At 29.4% G+C, this 17,500-nt stretch overlaps 1 protein-coding gene across 3 annotated transcripts in view; it reads right to left on the reverse strand.

The window, feature by feature from the left end:
• Window positions 1–17,500, reverse strand: part of LOC111682451 (transcription factor stalky) — a 280,671-nt gene that overhangs the window by 113,972 nt on the left and 149,199 nt on the right. For all 3 annotated transcript variants that reach the window (XM_046945662.1, XM_046945656.1, XM_046945665.1), the window contains exon 4: window positions 6,260–6,390. In XM_046945662.1, coding sequence (XP_046801618.1) covers window positions 6,260–6,390 — 131 coding nt within the window. The remainder of the gene's footprint in view (window positions 1–6,259; window positions 6,391–17,500) is intronic.

Genomic DNA, 17,500 nt, shown 5'->3' on the forward strand with positions numbered 1-17,500 from the left:
CCGTTGCATAAATTTTATTTGATTATTTGCCTACTTAAACAACTAAAAACTAGAAAAACGCCAGATTTTGGTTACAATTTTTGGTTACGTATTTGCACAAAAAAAGTATTCATAAAGTTATTAAAAAAACTCCCGTATGTTTCAAAACATTTTTATCGTTTTATACCCGCCATCAAAAAAACTGGGGGATACTATTTTTGTCCAAAACTTCCTAAAATTTTATAAGGATCGGCCAATAATTTACCCCACCCGTCATATAAGGTCCCCTTCAGAAATTTACTTTAACGTTCATAGCATAAAAAGCGTTGAAATCTCTTTGTAATATTTCATAAGGTTCGGCCCATATTTGACATTTCCCACCATATAAGGTCTCCTTTAGAAAATAACTTTAGGCTGATAACTGAATAAAAAAGCATCTACAGCGGTAAGATTCGACCTGAATATAATATATAGGAACCCAAAATTTTATAATGAGCGGTACATAATTGACCCTAGACCTCATACAAAGTCACCTTCAGAGAATGGCTTTAGCTCTCAGTACTGCCTTAAATGTACGGACCGAGCGATGACCCTTGACGCATATATGTTTCATACATGCCAAAAGTTTTTGAGGATAAGTTTAAAATTGACCCTTACTGATCTGAATTTATGCCTCATAGTTCATTTCTTACATTCCACCTTATACTTTTTCTGAAAAACTCTTGGAAGTGTGAGTGATAAAATTGGCATTTAATTACCAAAATTTAAGATTATTGCAACGTATTTTTGTGTTAAGAATCCATTGTTACAGAGTTGTGAGGAAAGTCCAGCAACATTTTGTGTAATTTAGCACTTTCTTTCTTTATGAATAATTCAAAAATTTGACGTCCTAGATTTTTTTTATTTTCTTTTCTGGACTTAGACGGCCAAAATAAAGAAATCCATAAAGGTTTTTTATGACCAAAATCGTTGTAAACTAGTATAATTATTTCAATGCTCATTAATGGCTTAAAAATACTAAAGATAATTCGACATACATAAACAAGTTTTTTACAATATAAAATCTGTCTGTTAAATTTTATGAGGATATAATATAAGGTCCCCTAAAAAGACTTTAACGCTCATTACTTATTTAAAATACAAGTACAGCAAAAAATACTACACAAATATGTTTCATACAAGCTGAAATCTGTCATATTTTATGAGTATCGATACATAATTGACCCTACTCCCCATACAAGGTCTATTACAGCAACTAATGTTAACGCTCTGCTGGCGAGTATAGCGATGAAATTCGACATTCATAAATACACAGTCTGGCAAAAGTTTACATACCCCCATATATTTTAGTTTTTTTAATAAATATTTATAGAAAAATTTAATTACACTTTTTATGTAGCATCGAATTTATTGAGATAAAATGTCTGCTCATTTACAAAAAACTCTTACAAATTATCACAAATTGTTTTTGTATTTCAATACAAATATTTTTGTGAAAATTAGTAACAAATTTTAGTTATTGAACAGACATAAAATAAACATAAAACTAAAATATTTTCATTATGTTTTTTAAATTTAAAATAATTCAGTTTTTGTCATAAAACTAATTTACATAAGTTTATTACGGGATAAAAAATCTTAATAAAATCAAAATAATATTTTATATAGCCTCATTTGGCTTTAATTACTCATATAATCTATTTGTCATGGACAAATTCAATTTTTTTGTTAAATCTGCAGTAATTTTGCCATCAACGCTTCTTTTAGTGCAGAAACTGATGTTACTTGTAGATTCTTTAGACCTTGCTTCACGTTTAGCGTTGCCATATTCCTATTCGTTGGACAAAAAAAAAAACTGGACATAAAAAAATACTGAAAAATTTAGTTAATTTTGGTTTTGTGTAAATCCAGGATTGACAGACATATACTACTACATGCCGCACTTGTATAAGTGAAAGAGCGAAAAAACAAGAAATGAGAAATCATTGTACTCTCATCTCCACAAATAGTAATGTAACAAAAAACTAAAGGCTCAGTTAGTTTTAAAGTTCCGTAACGTTTCCGTTCTGTGACGTTCCGTTGACTGTTTATGTGTAGTTAGTTTATACGTAAGAACGTAGCAGCTGTTTTTAAGAATAAGCAAAAAAGCAACTCTGATTTTTTGTGTCAAAAACCAGAGTTGATTTTCATTCTTTGTGTCTAAAGCTAGAGTTGTTTTTTCCATATGTTTACAAATGTATATAGATTTGGCACTTATATTAAAATAAATAAATAAAAATGAATTTTGAAATTAATATAATTATAAAAAGTAAAAACACGAAACACGATTTTTTTTAATTTCTTTCTTGGTCTTTTCTTTTTTTCTATGGCATTTATGTTGAAAGTAATGTCAACTTTGATGTTTTCAGAGTATTATCTCTCTTACTTTATAGTTTTCGCGTTTTTTTTTTAATTTTAAACTTCATAGCATTTAGTATAATTTTTTCAATAAATATTTACTAATATAAGAAGTACATTAATTTTAATGTTTAATTTTAAATTATTTCAATTAATCGTAATAATTAAAATTTATTGGATGTACATTATTTTTAAAACATTAACATCACTGTTTTTTTCTTGTTTACATATTTTTTGTATTTTATGTCAGCTGTTTATAGCTGTCACTTAACGTTGCGGATTGAATTCTTTTTTCTACAGGTTCATCCGCAACGCAACTTCAACGTTACGGCCAAACTAACGACTTACACAGGTTTTCGTAAGCCAAATACGAATCAGCTGATTCATCACGGAACGGAACGTAGAGACTAACTGAGCCTTAATATTTTTTAGTTAAAAAGTAGCAAATATTTTTTGCCCTGTTTTGCACATATTTATTTTAAATATTAAAATATATGTATATAAAAACAAAAATTTTAGCATTTTAACTATATTTGTAATTAAATTTATACATATTAAAGGAAAAGATTAAACAAAATTACATTACATTTTTGTTAATTATTATATTTGCATATTATGTCGAAAGAAAAAACATTTTAAAAGTTAATAATTCTGAAACCTACTAAATATGTAGTGTAGATGCTAAAAAAGTACAACAATAATTAGTATTGTCCATCCCTTCATTAATATACTTTCGCTCATTTTCATTGCAAAAGCAAGAAACGTGCGACGACTCAACCTTCTTCTATTTACTTAGCTCAAATGAGACTGTGTTTTCTATGCGTGTGAGTAATCTGTGTAAATTTAGTAACGGCCAAAATACACTGTGTATAAGAGTTGCCGATCGTGGAACTGTCAAAACTGTACTTTCAGTTTATAACTTATAGAACCATGCTTTATAAAAACAATCGTCACAAGACTTTGAACAATTTTTTATACCCTACACCACTTTAGTGGGCTTGTAAACATTGTAATCAAACTACAAGTCGCAATTTTGGAGATAATTCAATGAAATTTGGCACATGATCTTCTATTGTACCGCAGACGAAGTCTATTGAAAATGGCTAACATCGGTTCATTATTTCACCTAGCCCCATGCAACTGAAAACCCAAATAGAGCTTGTAAACATTGTAATCAAACTACAGGTGCCAATTTTGGAGATAATTCAATGAAATTTGACACATGCTCTTTTATGGTACTGTAGACGAAGCCTATTGAAAATAGTAGAGTCCGCCCGAACTCCAAATTTCGTTCGGTACCGAACACGAACTTCGGTATATTTGAAAGTTCGGCCGAACACGAACTTTGTTCGGTTTTAAAAGTTCGGTGAACACGAACTTTTTTCTCAAATGAAAAACGCATTTCAGATTAAAAAGTAATAAATTTGTAACATTTAAAACAAAATATGAACATGATCATATTATGATACAAGGTGATCAAAATTTCTTTTTAAATATGTATAGAAAACAAAATGAATTTTATCGAATTAGTAAAATTACAGTTTCTAAAAAAATAAAAAATATATATAATATAAAGATAATATACTAAAAATTCGCAAATTTCAATTTGCCGATTTATATGAAATTTTGGCTCATAAAAAATTTAAGTAGGTATAATTTCATAAAAATATTTTTATGTCTGTTATGGACGTTTGTCATTTTTAAAAACGATTTTGTCCATCTTGAATACCAATCAAACTGCAACAATAGTTTAGGTCCTATCGTTCTTTTTAGAAACTGGTAGTCTGACTGACAGACATGTCTAGATCGTTTGAGAATAAGAACCTAGAAAATTCAATGTTACAAATGAGATCAAAAGTTTATAGTCGAAAATAAGTAATTAAAATTAAATGTTTCGCTTTTCTTAGCTTTTTAATTACTTTCTGATTAAGAAAGGCGACTCCGAACCCGTACCCGAACGTTCGGTCGGACACTAGAAAATATTTAACACAGGTCCATTTCTACTGAACCTAGGCCCCATACAACTGAAGCCGCCAAATAGGGCTTTCAAATTCATAATTATGGTCGACAAAAAGCTGCAAAACCAAGTTCTATACTAGCTTCGATGACACTCATGAACTTTATAATTATAGGGCCTCATTTGACCTATAAAAGCCCCCATTAAAATTTTACATATATATACGCAGTTTTATTAAACAATAAATGGCTTATGTATATCTGAGGCAGGGTGCAATTCAACTAAAATTCTTTATTATGAAAACTAAATTACATTTTATTCGTATACAGGTGTAGGGTATTATATGGTCGGCCTCGCCCGACTATAACTTATTACTTGTTTGAAAATGTGGCTATTTACATATACTTCTTATATTCTATCTCATTATAATTAACAACTCCCAGATATATGCTTATTAAAGAATTTTTAAATGCAAATTTTATTTGCATTACATACATATTTGCGTATGCATATGTATGTAAGAATTAAAATTAAATACTAAAAAAACAAAACAATAAAAAATAACAATTCAGTCTAGTTTGATGATAGAAAAGGGAAATCATAATTTATAAGTTCTAAGTAGTGAAAAGCGGATTTTTTACCATTTTAATTCATTACTTTTCAATGCACGTTTTTCCTAGGTAGTTGTATAACAATTATTGCCAAGTTATTGCAGTGTACTAAAAAAATATATTTAGCTGGACAAATTAATTTTAGCTTGAAATTGGACAAGCGTCAAAAAAGGCTGGCAAGCTTATTCACGTTATATAGAAGCCATTTTTTTACTATTTATAAAGAATGTTTCGGTTTGTTATAAAAATATTGCGTTGTCCTCAAATTCTAAAAGTTGGACGCTGGGAAGGTTACTATATTTTAAAATATCTATACATGGCCTTATGAACCTCAGATTACCGAAACCATTTGCCTCTATTCATCACCAGACCATGCCTGAGCCACCTCCTTCCGCCAAACTTTTGTTCGTTCATCACCTTCAAAAACCATAAATTTATATTCATCTGTTAATATTTCCCTCTTTCAAAAATAGGGACATATTCTAAGCGCTTCTGGATATTCACAGATCTAAGTAGTGTTTTTTTTCTGGCGAATTTGGTATTGTGTCCATTCCTCTTGATATATCGGCGAACAGTCTGAGCAGAAACGGTAATATCGAGATCAGTTCTCGTTTTCCAATTTAATTCGACAGCAATTAGCTTAGAATTTTCTTGAATGGAACGCATAATAGACCACTCTGTTCATTTGTCAAGAAAAGGAGGCAGCCCACTACGAGCTTTGCTTTCATAAAATCCATTTTCTTTAAAATTTTAGTAAATTTCTAATTTAATTAATCATTTCTCAATTTAATGGAGGTTTTTCGAATAAGTTCAGAAATATCTTTGCCTTTGCGCATTTCCTTACACTAAAAATCCTTTTTGTTTTTATTTTGCAAGTGTGATCACTTTAAGTGAAAGTAAACTCTCTCCTACTGATTTTACACAAAGCATCATACAAATTGAAGTGAAAATTGTATCGGTACAACATTTTAGAGTATGTAAACTTATGTATTTTTAAAATAATATCAATTACTCGTGTTTTGTGTTTGTTGTTATTTTTTGAAAATGATAACAAAATATTATAAAATATGATGGAAATATTTTTAAGTGCATAAACGAAAATGTAACTAAAACTTTTAGTTTTTGTTTGGGAGACCTATTTCACCAACATTTAGCTCTCATTACAGTAAATTAATTCGAAACAGTTTGTCGTTACTATATCTACAACAGTTTCTTACATACCGAATTAAAAAAAAAACAAATTGCTAAACCACTGCGCCTTGGTAAATGACAGCTTAAAACTATTTCGTCAAAAATTATAATTCTCAATACATACCTTTAATAGGGCTATGGGTTCTTCAGGTACTTTTTCGTCCACGGAAGGCGTTGGTGATGCAGCTGGATAAGCAAATGAGCTATTTAGTATATGTAAAAGCTGAGTTGTTTGATTGGATTCAGTATTATTCGCTGAAAATATTAAAAAAATAAAAACAAAATATTATTAAATATTATTAGGATAATTTTAAAATGTTTCTGCAACTTTTGAAAAATAGGGTAGTTTTTATGCATGGTGCAAAAATAATTAAAATAAGGAAAATTTTAATTTTAAAAACCAAAACGTTAAAACGTACTTACATCCACATACGAATGTGTCTGGTAATATATTTAACAAAATTCTAAATAATCGGAACAAGGACACGCATACCTTCCATATATTTTAATGCTTACATTGTGTCTATATTAGACAACCCAGTTGGAAATTATGTTTTAGAAAAATCAGCAGGTGATAACATTTTACATTGGACGACTTGATGACATTTCAGTTAATATTCTGCAGCTGACAATAAACATAAAACGTCTTGCGTTTGTCATCATTGGAATATTTTTAAGCTAATGTAATAATAAACATTCAAACGCCTCAAATATTTTTTCGATACGTAGTCCACACTTTTTTTAAACAAACTGGCAAACTTTGAAAAAATATAATCATTTATTGTAAATTCTTTAAAAAAGAAATAATCTAAAATTACAGAATTCTTTTAAATGTTCAACAATTCATAATTTATATTTCTTATAGAAATTGATATCTACCTTGTGTTTGATTTAGTCATCCAAAGACTTCTGCCCGAATTTAGAAAGAAGAAAAGAAAACAATTTTAAAATTTTGTATGAAGTCTTTGATTTACAATTAATAATAATATGTTAAAGTTTTTGTTCAAACTATTGATTTTATTTAAAACAATATTTGATTATATTTTAATTAAACTTTTATTTTGTTTAGTTGTTAGTTAGTTAGTTTGAAAGGAGGATGTATACACATCAAATCCGAAGAAATACACCTAGGCCTCTATCGGGCCTGTTGTGCGCCCCTTAACCAGTGCCACGGGTGGGAATCGAACCCATCAACTCCTTAGTTTTATATAAGTCTAAATGATACTACAGATTTTCGTAATGATCGCGAATCATTTGACCCTAGTCCCTATACAAGGTCCCCTTCAAAAATTAACTTGACGGTCAAAATTAACTTGTTGTTCACCCGGTGAACAAAATGTACCAATAACACCTGACTGAGTTTTTCATGTGTAAAAATTGTTAAAATTATAAATTAGTTTATTAAAAATCAAAAAATACTAACTTTTTCATGTCCTTTATTCATTTTCTTTATTTTTTTTTGTTCGAAAAATTTTATTTCAAAACAAAACAGCTGTTTAGTTTAAGTTTGTAACACGAAAAGAGGACACACTCTAATCGAAAAAAATACATTTGTATTTCCACATGTATTTTACATACATGTATGCAATTTTTCACATGTATCAGACGATATAGATGGAAATTTTGACAGTATATATGTAATAGCACCTTAAGCATTTTAGATCTGCTTAAAACTTTTACAGAAGTAGTATGATTTTAATAAATGAATCGATTGATAAAACTACTAAGGGCAATGAAACCAAACCCACTTTATCCGAACCCTACAAAACAACAATTCCGTTTCAATAAATTTAGCTCCTTGCGATATATCTACTTTTTGCGATTTCTATATATCTAAGCTTCGGGCTTTTTTAGAGACTGTAACGGTTCAGGCGTTGTGCCCTATCTTTCAGGAGACCTGCGCTACCTATTATTCTGACCCTGCTCAGGGTTTGGGGTGGTGTTCTTGTCTTCATCAGGATAGGCTAAGAACCGCACATTAACTTAAAAGGAAGCTATTAATATTAAATAATAAAACAAAAAAACAAGTAAGAGTGCTATATTCGGCTGTGCCGAATCTTATATACCCTTCACCATAGTGTATTTTAAACATAATTGATCTTACAGTCTTGTTAATAAAAACATTAAAAAAATTTGAGTCGATTTAAGCCGAATGTTTCGGCGGCGGCTCAAGCAACTAAATATAGTTCGGCGGCGGCTAAGCTCCGACTAGAAGCCGGTCGACTTCGACCTCTGATTCATTGCTGGTAAACATTGACGAGACGTAGATTTTGTTTTTGTTTATCGTAAAAAAATTGTTTTCAAAAGCACTTGGGAAAATTTGTGTTAGTTTTAAATTTCAAACTTACATTATTCGCATAAAAATTATTGTACAATAACTCACAATCTACTCTCATATAATTAAAAACGTTTTAAATACTTTTTTCTATTCATTAAAAAATATATTTGCAATACAAAAGGGAATATTATTTTATTTTAACAAAAAATGCAAATCATATTTTTTTGCTGTGTATTTTTTGTATGTTTGGATTCCAAACAAAACAAAAAAATACACAGCTGAATAAAACCAAATACATCTACACACACACAAGTAAATCTTTTTCTATATTCAGTGTTGTTGTTGCTTTTATAACAATTTTTTGATGAAATCTTCAGAGGTTGTCTCGGATTTTTGTTCATATCTCCGTTATTTACCGACCGATTTTGCTGATTTTAAATAGCGATCTTCTCGAAAGCATGTCTAATAGAATTATTGAAGATTCGGATTTCGCCGATATCTGGGGTCCTCTAAAAACTGATTTCAACAGACAGACAGACGGACAGACAGACGGACATGGCTTAATCGACTCCGCTATCTATAAGGATCCAGAATATATATACTTTATAGGGTCGGAAAATTATATTATAGAAATTACAAACGGAATGACAAACTTATATATACCCTTCTCACGAAGGTGAAGGGTATAATAAAGAAAGTTTGAATTTAAATGTCAAGAGAAGAAGGTGGTATTTCTTCTCATTCTATACCCTCCCAACCTTTGTATATTATTAAATCATCCTTAAGACACCCAACAATGATTCCCTAACTACATGTTTAACTAATATTTCGTGGAATAAAAAAAATTATTTAAATGGTCATTATATAAGTCTAATAATTAAACAAATTTATTATTAAAATGGGAACTGAACATGTTTATAAACTTCATATTTAACATTAATAAAAATTATTGGTTAATTTTTTGTTGTGTAGTGTAATTTGTTTATTTTATTTTTAAGTATTCTAAATTGAAATATTCAACAATGAAAAAATTTGAATTTTACTTTCAAATGTTGTTAACATAATACTTTAAGATATTATGTTAATAACATAATTGTTTTAACATTAACAAAAAATATATTCAATTTAGAACACTTAAATACATAGAGAATTTAAATGAACAATAAACACAATTTAAAACTTACCAAACATAATCCAACGATGACAACAGGCCTGTAGTTTGTTGAATTTGGGTTTAAATTATAATTTTGAATTTTTAAATTCTCAGTTTTTTATAGATTTTAGATTTTAAGTGTATTTATGTATGTATGTTAGTGTTTATGTGTGTAGGGTGTATAAAATATTAGTTTATAAGTATTATAACAATTTTAAGTTAATTTAAGTTATGATCTGCGCTACCTATTATTCCGACCCTGCTCAGGGTTTGGGGTGGTGTTCTTGTCTTCATCAGGATAGGCTAAGAACCGCACATTAACTTAAAAGGTATCTATTAATATTAACTAATAAAACAAAAAAAAAATAAAGAAAGTTTAAATTTAAATGTCAAGAGAAGATGGTGGTATTTCTTCTCATTCTATACCCTCCCAACCTTTGTATCTTATTAAATCATCCTTAAGACACCCAACAATGATTCCCTAACTACATGTTTAACTAATCTTTCGTGGAATAAAAAAAAATTATTTAAATGGTCATAATATAAGTCTAATAATTAAACAAATTTATTATTAAAATGGGAACTGAACATGTTTATAAACTTCATATTTAACATTAATAAAAATTTTTGGTTAATTTTTTGTTGTGTAGTGTAATTTGTTTATTTTATTTTTAAGTATTCTAAATTGAAATATTCAACAATGAAAAAATTTGAATTTTACTTTCAAATGTTGCTAACACAATACTTTAAGATATTATGTTAATAACATAATTGTTTTAACATTAACAAAAAATATATTCAATTTAAAACACTTAAATACATAGAGAATTTAAATGAACAATAAACACAATTTAAAACTTACCAAACATAATCCAACGATGACAACAGGCCTGTAGTTTGTTGAATTTGGGTTTAAATTATAATTTTGAATTTTTAAATTCTCATTTTTTTATAGATTTTAGATTTTAAGTGTATTTATGTATGTATGTTAGTGTTTATGTGTGTAGGGTGTATAAAATATTAGTTTATAAGTATTATTACAATTTTAAGTTAATTTAAGTTATGAATAAACTTAAATCTAAAATAAGATAAAATTTAAGAAAATTAAAGTTTTAAGTTAAGATAGATGCAAGTAAAGTAGAAAAGTTTTAGTAATTTAACAAAAAGTTAGTTTTAAAATAAATTAATTAGATTTTAAATTAAATTAGATAAAATTTAATATAATTTTTTTTAGATAAAAAGATGATTTTTTTGTTGTTTTAAGATAAAATTAGTTTTAGTTTATCGTTTATATTAAACCAAATTAGTTTTAGAGGCTTTTTGAAGATAAAATTAGTTTAGATTTAGCGTTTAAGTAAGTTTAAGTAGGTTTTAAGTAAGATAATTAGTTGTAGTTAAGTTTAAGTTTGATTCTTATAGGATTTAAGAAAGATGCTGAGGATTTATCGATGCTTGTTTCACAAAGCTTCAAAGTTGAGATAAATATTCCAAATGATTCTTGTTCGGTTTAAATTTATATTCAAATCCGGTGACAGAATTAAACAGATTAAATTAACAAATCTTGATGTTTAAAATTGAATCATATAGTTATGTTCCTGATGAAAATTTCCTTTCCAAAACTTAACTTCCTTCACGAAACCGTTTCTTCTAAATATCAGTAATCCCACAAAATTATATTTTAATATAACGGATATTCTTATAAATAGTTTATTTCCGTTTTGCAATATTAAAATTTTATTTTCAAATGAAAAAAAAATGAAATACAAATTTTTCAATACATACAAAAGTTTTTATAAAATTGTTATTGGAAAATTCTTAAGTATTTGAAACCCAATAAACAATTTGAAAACCCATAGCCCTCACAAAACAGATACAGCTTAAGATATGTACAGGCAGATCGACAACTGGATCTGGAAAGGGCGATTTAAAACTATACTGATTTTGCTTATGCATTGACCTCACAAGACCTCTATAAAGCAATATAAAGTAACACTGCCCTTTTAAGTGCCGTTGTAAAACTCTTTTATTTAAAACAAAAGACAAGCGGCGAAGCCTAAGATATTGTTGAAAATGCACCCTTGACAAATAAGGGCTTTTTTATTGAATAATTTATTTTCTCAATATTAGAACAGGAGAATGCAAATCAATGCAGAGCTCAATACGCTTTTTAATTTACCCGCTGTTAACACCATGTATTGTATTTTCTTTAAGACAACTACAGAGAAAGATTAACTGTTGTATTGCAAATTTAAATTCGTTAGAGATTGACTCTTTGAGATTGACTCTTTGCGATTGTGCTTAAATGCCTTCTTGGACAGATCTAGATTTGTTTTTTATACCCTACACCAGTATAGTGGGTAGGGTATTATACACTTGTGTTGATGTTCGTAACACACAAAAATATTGGTCCTTAAAGTATACCGATCGATTCAGAATCATCTTTTGAGTCGATTAAGACATAAAAATAATTTAATGATGCTTTTTTCACATGGACGAAGCCTATTGAAAATGGTTGAAATCGGTCCATTACTTCACCAAGTTCCCATACAACCGCACCTCCCGATTTGGGCTTTTTATACCATAATAACTTCAAATATACTATTATCTCTCTAAAAATTGGCACAAATAAGTATAAATGACACTGCAAATTCTTGTAATGATCGGCCCTTATTTGACCCTAACCCAACAAACCCCCCTGTTTAATCAGCCGCTAACCGCGGAAGCCCATGAATAAGAACGACTCGACTTCTTCGGGTCTATTTAAGAACTAAATTTTATTTAGAAATATTTGCTTAAGTAATATAAATGAAAATGCTTAAATCTAAATTCTTTATCTAAATACACATTTTAAATGTATTGCCTAAAGCTATTTATAGATTGATCTACATTGATCATGAATCTACTTATGTCTTTTCTATGACACACACACTGCTTAAATTTTATTTTATACTTGGGTGTGTTAATTCTTACAAATTTACCGATGAAATAAACCTGTTTTAGATGATAGCACGAAGTTATTAGCAACAGCTGTTATAGGAAGCTCAAGGAAGGTAATTTCCAGTGCGTGTGCTAATAGATCCAGCTTATGATTACTCATTTATTTGGGAACAGTTTATACATAGATTACGTTTATTCACCCTACCCATATCAGCTGAAATATCAGGTTTGAACGAAGTTGTATCAGCTCGTTCAAACCAAATGTGTGAAGTGACTCTGAGGTACTATACCCAAAAAGATTTTAATTTAAAAATTCAATTGATAGTAGTCAAAACGCTAATTCAAAATATACCCACCCAAAACATTAACCTCAAGTATAAATAAAAATTTACACAATGTTGAGTTAGCTGACCCAGGGTTCTATGAAAGTAGACCCATCGATATTATAATAGGAAGCGATTTTTACCCAAAGATTATAAAATCTGGTATTGAGAACAATGTTCTAAATACCCTTTTAGCATAAGAAACATAATTTGGTTGGAGCTTGACTGGACCAATTGAAGAATCTCACCAAGCTCGAACCCAACCCATAAAACAAAGAGCATTATAATATTTCAGCTCAGTATCTCTGAATGATTGCATAACCCAAAAACCGAATAACTTTGTGGAAGAATCTAAATGTAAAAATAATTTCACAAATAAAATGAAAAATATACCCAATGTGCGTTATAAAGTAAATCTTCCATTTCCTACCGATAAAATAGAAATAGAAAAATCTAAAAATATTTATGAACAAAATTAAAGAATGTGAAGAATATTAATAATAATCCAACATTGAAAATAGATATACATAAAGCCACCCAATTTAGAAATGATAGATCTTCAACAATTTGCAATTTTTACCATTATACTATTGTCAAACCTAATCGCATATTGACAATTGTTCGAGTTGATTTTAGAGAAAGTAAGAACGACAATAGTTTAATTGATAATTTATACTGATCCTACCCTATAAAATTAAATACCCTAAAAGAGTAATCGAATCGGATCAAACCCAAGAAAGCCTATAATCAAAACACTACCCAATTATTTCATTAATTCAACCAAATCTTACCCACCCGTTATTAACCCATAACTAACACATTAACCCAATCATACAGAGATTTTGATCCCGCCCATGCTATGAAAAAAAGGAAATTTTAATGGAATCAGATAGAAAATACTACTATGAACTCGAATATTGCATATGCTGGATTTCCCGAAGAAAAACCTTAAGTATTTTGCTTAACATGGTGCCAGGTGTGAAAATTGTTAAATTAGAAAATCAAATATAAATTAAGTGAAAAATGTATTGGTAAAAACATTTAAGTCATACTTTTCATTAAATAATCAATGCAGTCGAATACTGTAGAGGACAAAAAGCCTAATCAATAAGAAAGTCAAGTTGTTGAAATGTCTCAACCTTAAATAATGTCTGTTGCAACAACAATTGCAGCTCTTAACCTTAAAGAAAGTAACATGTGTGCCACATGGAAGCCATAGAAAAATAAATTCAAGAGCTTCAAACCTAGTACATCAAACAGATCAACGAAAAGTAGCTCTATTGTTACATCATTTCGGACTGGAGTGTCTACAGATTTGTATATCATTTGATGTTGACATGGACACAGTAAAATATGATGTTCTACTTTCCAAATTGGATGCATATTTCATTCCAAAAGTGAACATTGCAATGGAAAGACATACTTTCTTTTCAAAAAAAACAAGCTCCAAATGAAACAATTGCCATCTTATGCCAAAATCAAAGAAAGATTGCTCAGCGAAGGTAAAGTTACACTTAAAAAAGCTTTGGAAATTGCAAAAAATATTAATTCTGCGAAAGAAAACGCGAGTCAATTACAAGAGTAAACAAATTTTGTAGGAGCAATAAATAAAACACAAAATCATTTACAAACCGTTTATAAAAAGCCAACAAGTCAATCATCACCGCCACCACCAAATGCCATTTATCGCCAATCATCGTATTTATTAAAGCCACCGTAATCTCAAAGCAAGTCAACACCCTCCACAACTCAGCAACAACTATGTAGTCGCTGCGGTCAAGTACATAGGAAAAAATGACCAGTTGATAATGTCAATTGTTATATTTGCAACAAGAGAGGCCACTACACCACTAGGTCATATAAAAACATGATATAATTCCAGGCGTTGATCCTTCAAGGAAAATACCTTTTAGCCTTTATGATAAACTAAAAAATGAATTAGACAGAATGATGAAACTTAATGTTATTAAGCCTGTTATGGAACCAACAGAATGGGTTAATTCCATTGTGTTGGTAAGTAAGTCAAATGGACACTTGAGGATAAGTCTGGATTCTTGAAACTTAAATAAGGCCATACTTCGTCCACACTATCCTTTTCCAAATATAAATGAATACAAGTCTAAACTAAGTGGCTCAAAGTATTTTAGTAGTTTATATGCAAATCGCGGTTTCTGGATGATTCGGTTAGACGAATTTTCATCCAAGCACTGTACGTTTAATACACCATTTGATAAACTTATTAATTAATAATAAATAATTAAAATCTAAAAAATAAAACTTAGTCTAAATACAAACATTAAAATAAAACGTATACCTAATTTCAAATAATTAAAACATAAAATCAATTTAAAAATTAAATCTATATATATAAAAATTAGAGTCCGACCAAACTCAAAATTTCGTTCGGTACCGAACACTAAACTTCGGTAAATTTGAAAGTTCGGCCGAACCCGAACTTTTTTCGGTTTTAAAAGTTCGGCGATTTTTTTCTTAAATGAAAAACGCATTTATGATAAACAAGTAGGAAAATATAGTCGGACATGTATTTAAGCAATTTATTGATAAAAAACAAATTTTCTAAATGGGGCCGATCCTCATTAAATTTGGGAAAAGGATATATTTTTAAATAATAGTTAATAATGTTGAGTTTTATTGCGATACTAATGGTTACAAGTCAATTTTAGACGTTGAAGACATTTTTTGAAGGGGGGTTTGTATAGGGGCTAGGGTCAAAAAAGGCCGATCATTACGTAAATCTGCAGTGTCATTTATACTTATATAAAACTTATTTGTGGCAATTTTTAGAAAGGTACGTTGTATGGGGGTTAGGTAAAATAATGGACTGATTTCAACCATTTTCAATAGGCTTCGTTCTTGTGCCAAAAAACATGCTTGGTCCAAATTTCATCAAATTATCTTGAAAATTGCGACCTGTACCTTGCGCACAAGGTTTATATGGACAGCCAGCCAGCCGGACAGACGGACGGAAATGTCTTAATCAACTCAAAATGTGATTCTGAGTCGATCGGTATACTTAAAGGTGGGTGTAGGACCAATATTTTTGTGTTTTACAAACATCAGCACAAACGTATAATACCCTCCCTACTATAGTGGTGTAGGGTATAAAAAGTAATAAATTCGTATATCTATGAAACTAACTTTGACATTCATGTGAACATTTAGAAAATAACGGGCGGGCTTTCAATGGGTGGCTTGGCACCACATATGTATATGAATTAAATACAAAATTTTGTATATCTTGAAAACTGTACGATAATTCAAATTTTTCATAGATAGATAGATAGATAGATAGATAGATAGATAGATAGATAGATAGATAGATAGATAGATAGATAGAAATTGGGCAACTTGCAATAATTTGCTTGGCATCTCTCATATGTAACATATTGTTAATCTGGAAAATTATTGTAGTTAAAATATTTAAAATCTTGAAGGGAGTGTTTTATTTATATTGCTTTTAGGGTAGCAAAGCACATTGGGTATAGCTGTATATCTTCTACTTATATATTTAACAAGTAGGAAAGTATAGTCGAGCATGGCCGACCATATAATACCCTACACCATTTAAAAAAGTTTATTTTTTATAAGGAAACTTTTATGTTGAATATTACCATAACTCCAAAATATTTAAGCAATTTATTGATAAAAAAAACTAAAATTTCTAAATGAGGTTTTATATAGGTCAAATATGGGCCGATCCTCGGCAAATTTGGGAAAAGGTTCAAATCGGGAGGTACGGTTGTATGGGGGCTAGGTGAAATAATGGACCGATTTCAACCATTTTCAATAGGCTTCATCAAATTATCTTGAAAATTGCAGCCTGTACCTTGCGCACAAGGTTTACATGGACAGCCAGCCGAACAGACGGATGGACGGACATGTCTTAATCGACTCAAAAAATGATTCTGAATCGATCGGAATTCTTTAAGGTGGGTAAGGACCAATATTTTTGTATGTTACAAACATCAGCACAAACGTATAATACCCTCCCCACTATAGTGGTGTAGGGTATAAAAACCGATTTTGTTAAAATTTTCACTTTTTCTCTACTTTTTATGTTGAAATTTCAAATGAGGTGCCATGTATAGAGTTGACATGTATTTTACAATAAAGGTAACTATGCACTGATAGTTACCTATTTGTTGAAACTACGGACATAACAATTAAAAAAATATGAACAATCTTATCAAGGCGGGCATTATAACTGGAAAGTTAAAAGGAACTGATCTGTTCCTATGTCCACATCGAAGATGCCATTCCATTTTAAGCGCCTGCAATTTCCTATTAGCATAGTATATGACGATTAAAAGAGCTCAAGGTCAGTCCTTGCAAGTTTGTGGACTTAATCTAGAAAAACAAAAAAAAAAATTGTGTATCCCAAGGCATTAGAATACGAATTATTTTTTAAGAATAAAAGTATATACTCAATTTTAGAATGTAAGAAAAAAATAGCTCATTAATGTATTATTTTAGGATTTAAATATATTTTTTCATTATATGAAATTATAATAAACCTTTAAGAAAAATTGCATAATTTAATAACTAAATGCATATTTTAATTATTAAGTTTTTAACAGAGTTTAAATGTTAGTAAATGCTTTTATATTTATATTTTTGACTTTGCAATAAATATGTATTTACCTCATATTTAAA

This window comes from Lucilia cuprina, chromosome 2 (genome assembly GCF_022045245.1).
Source record: "Lucilia cuprina isolate Lc7/37 chromosome 2, ASM2204524v1, whole genome shotgun sequence".
NCBI lineage: Eukaryota > Metazoa > Arthropoda > Insecta > Diptera > Calliphoridae > Lucilia > Lucilia cuprina.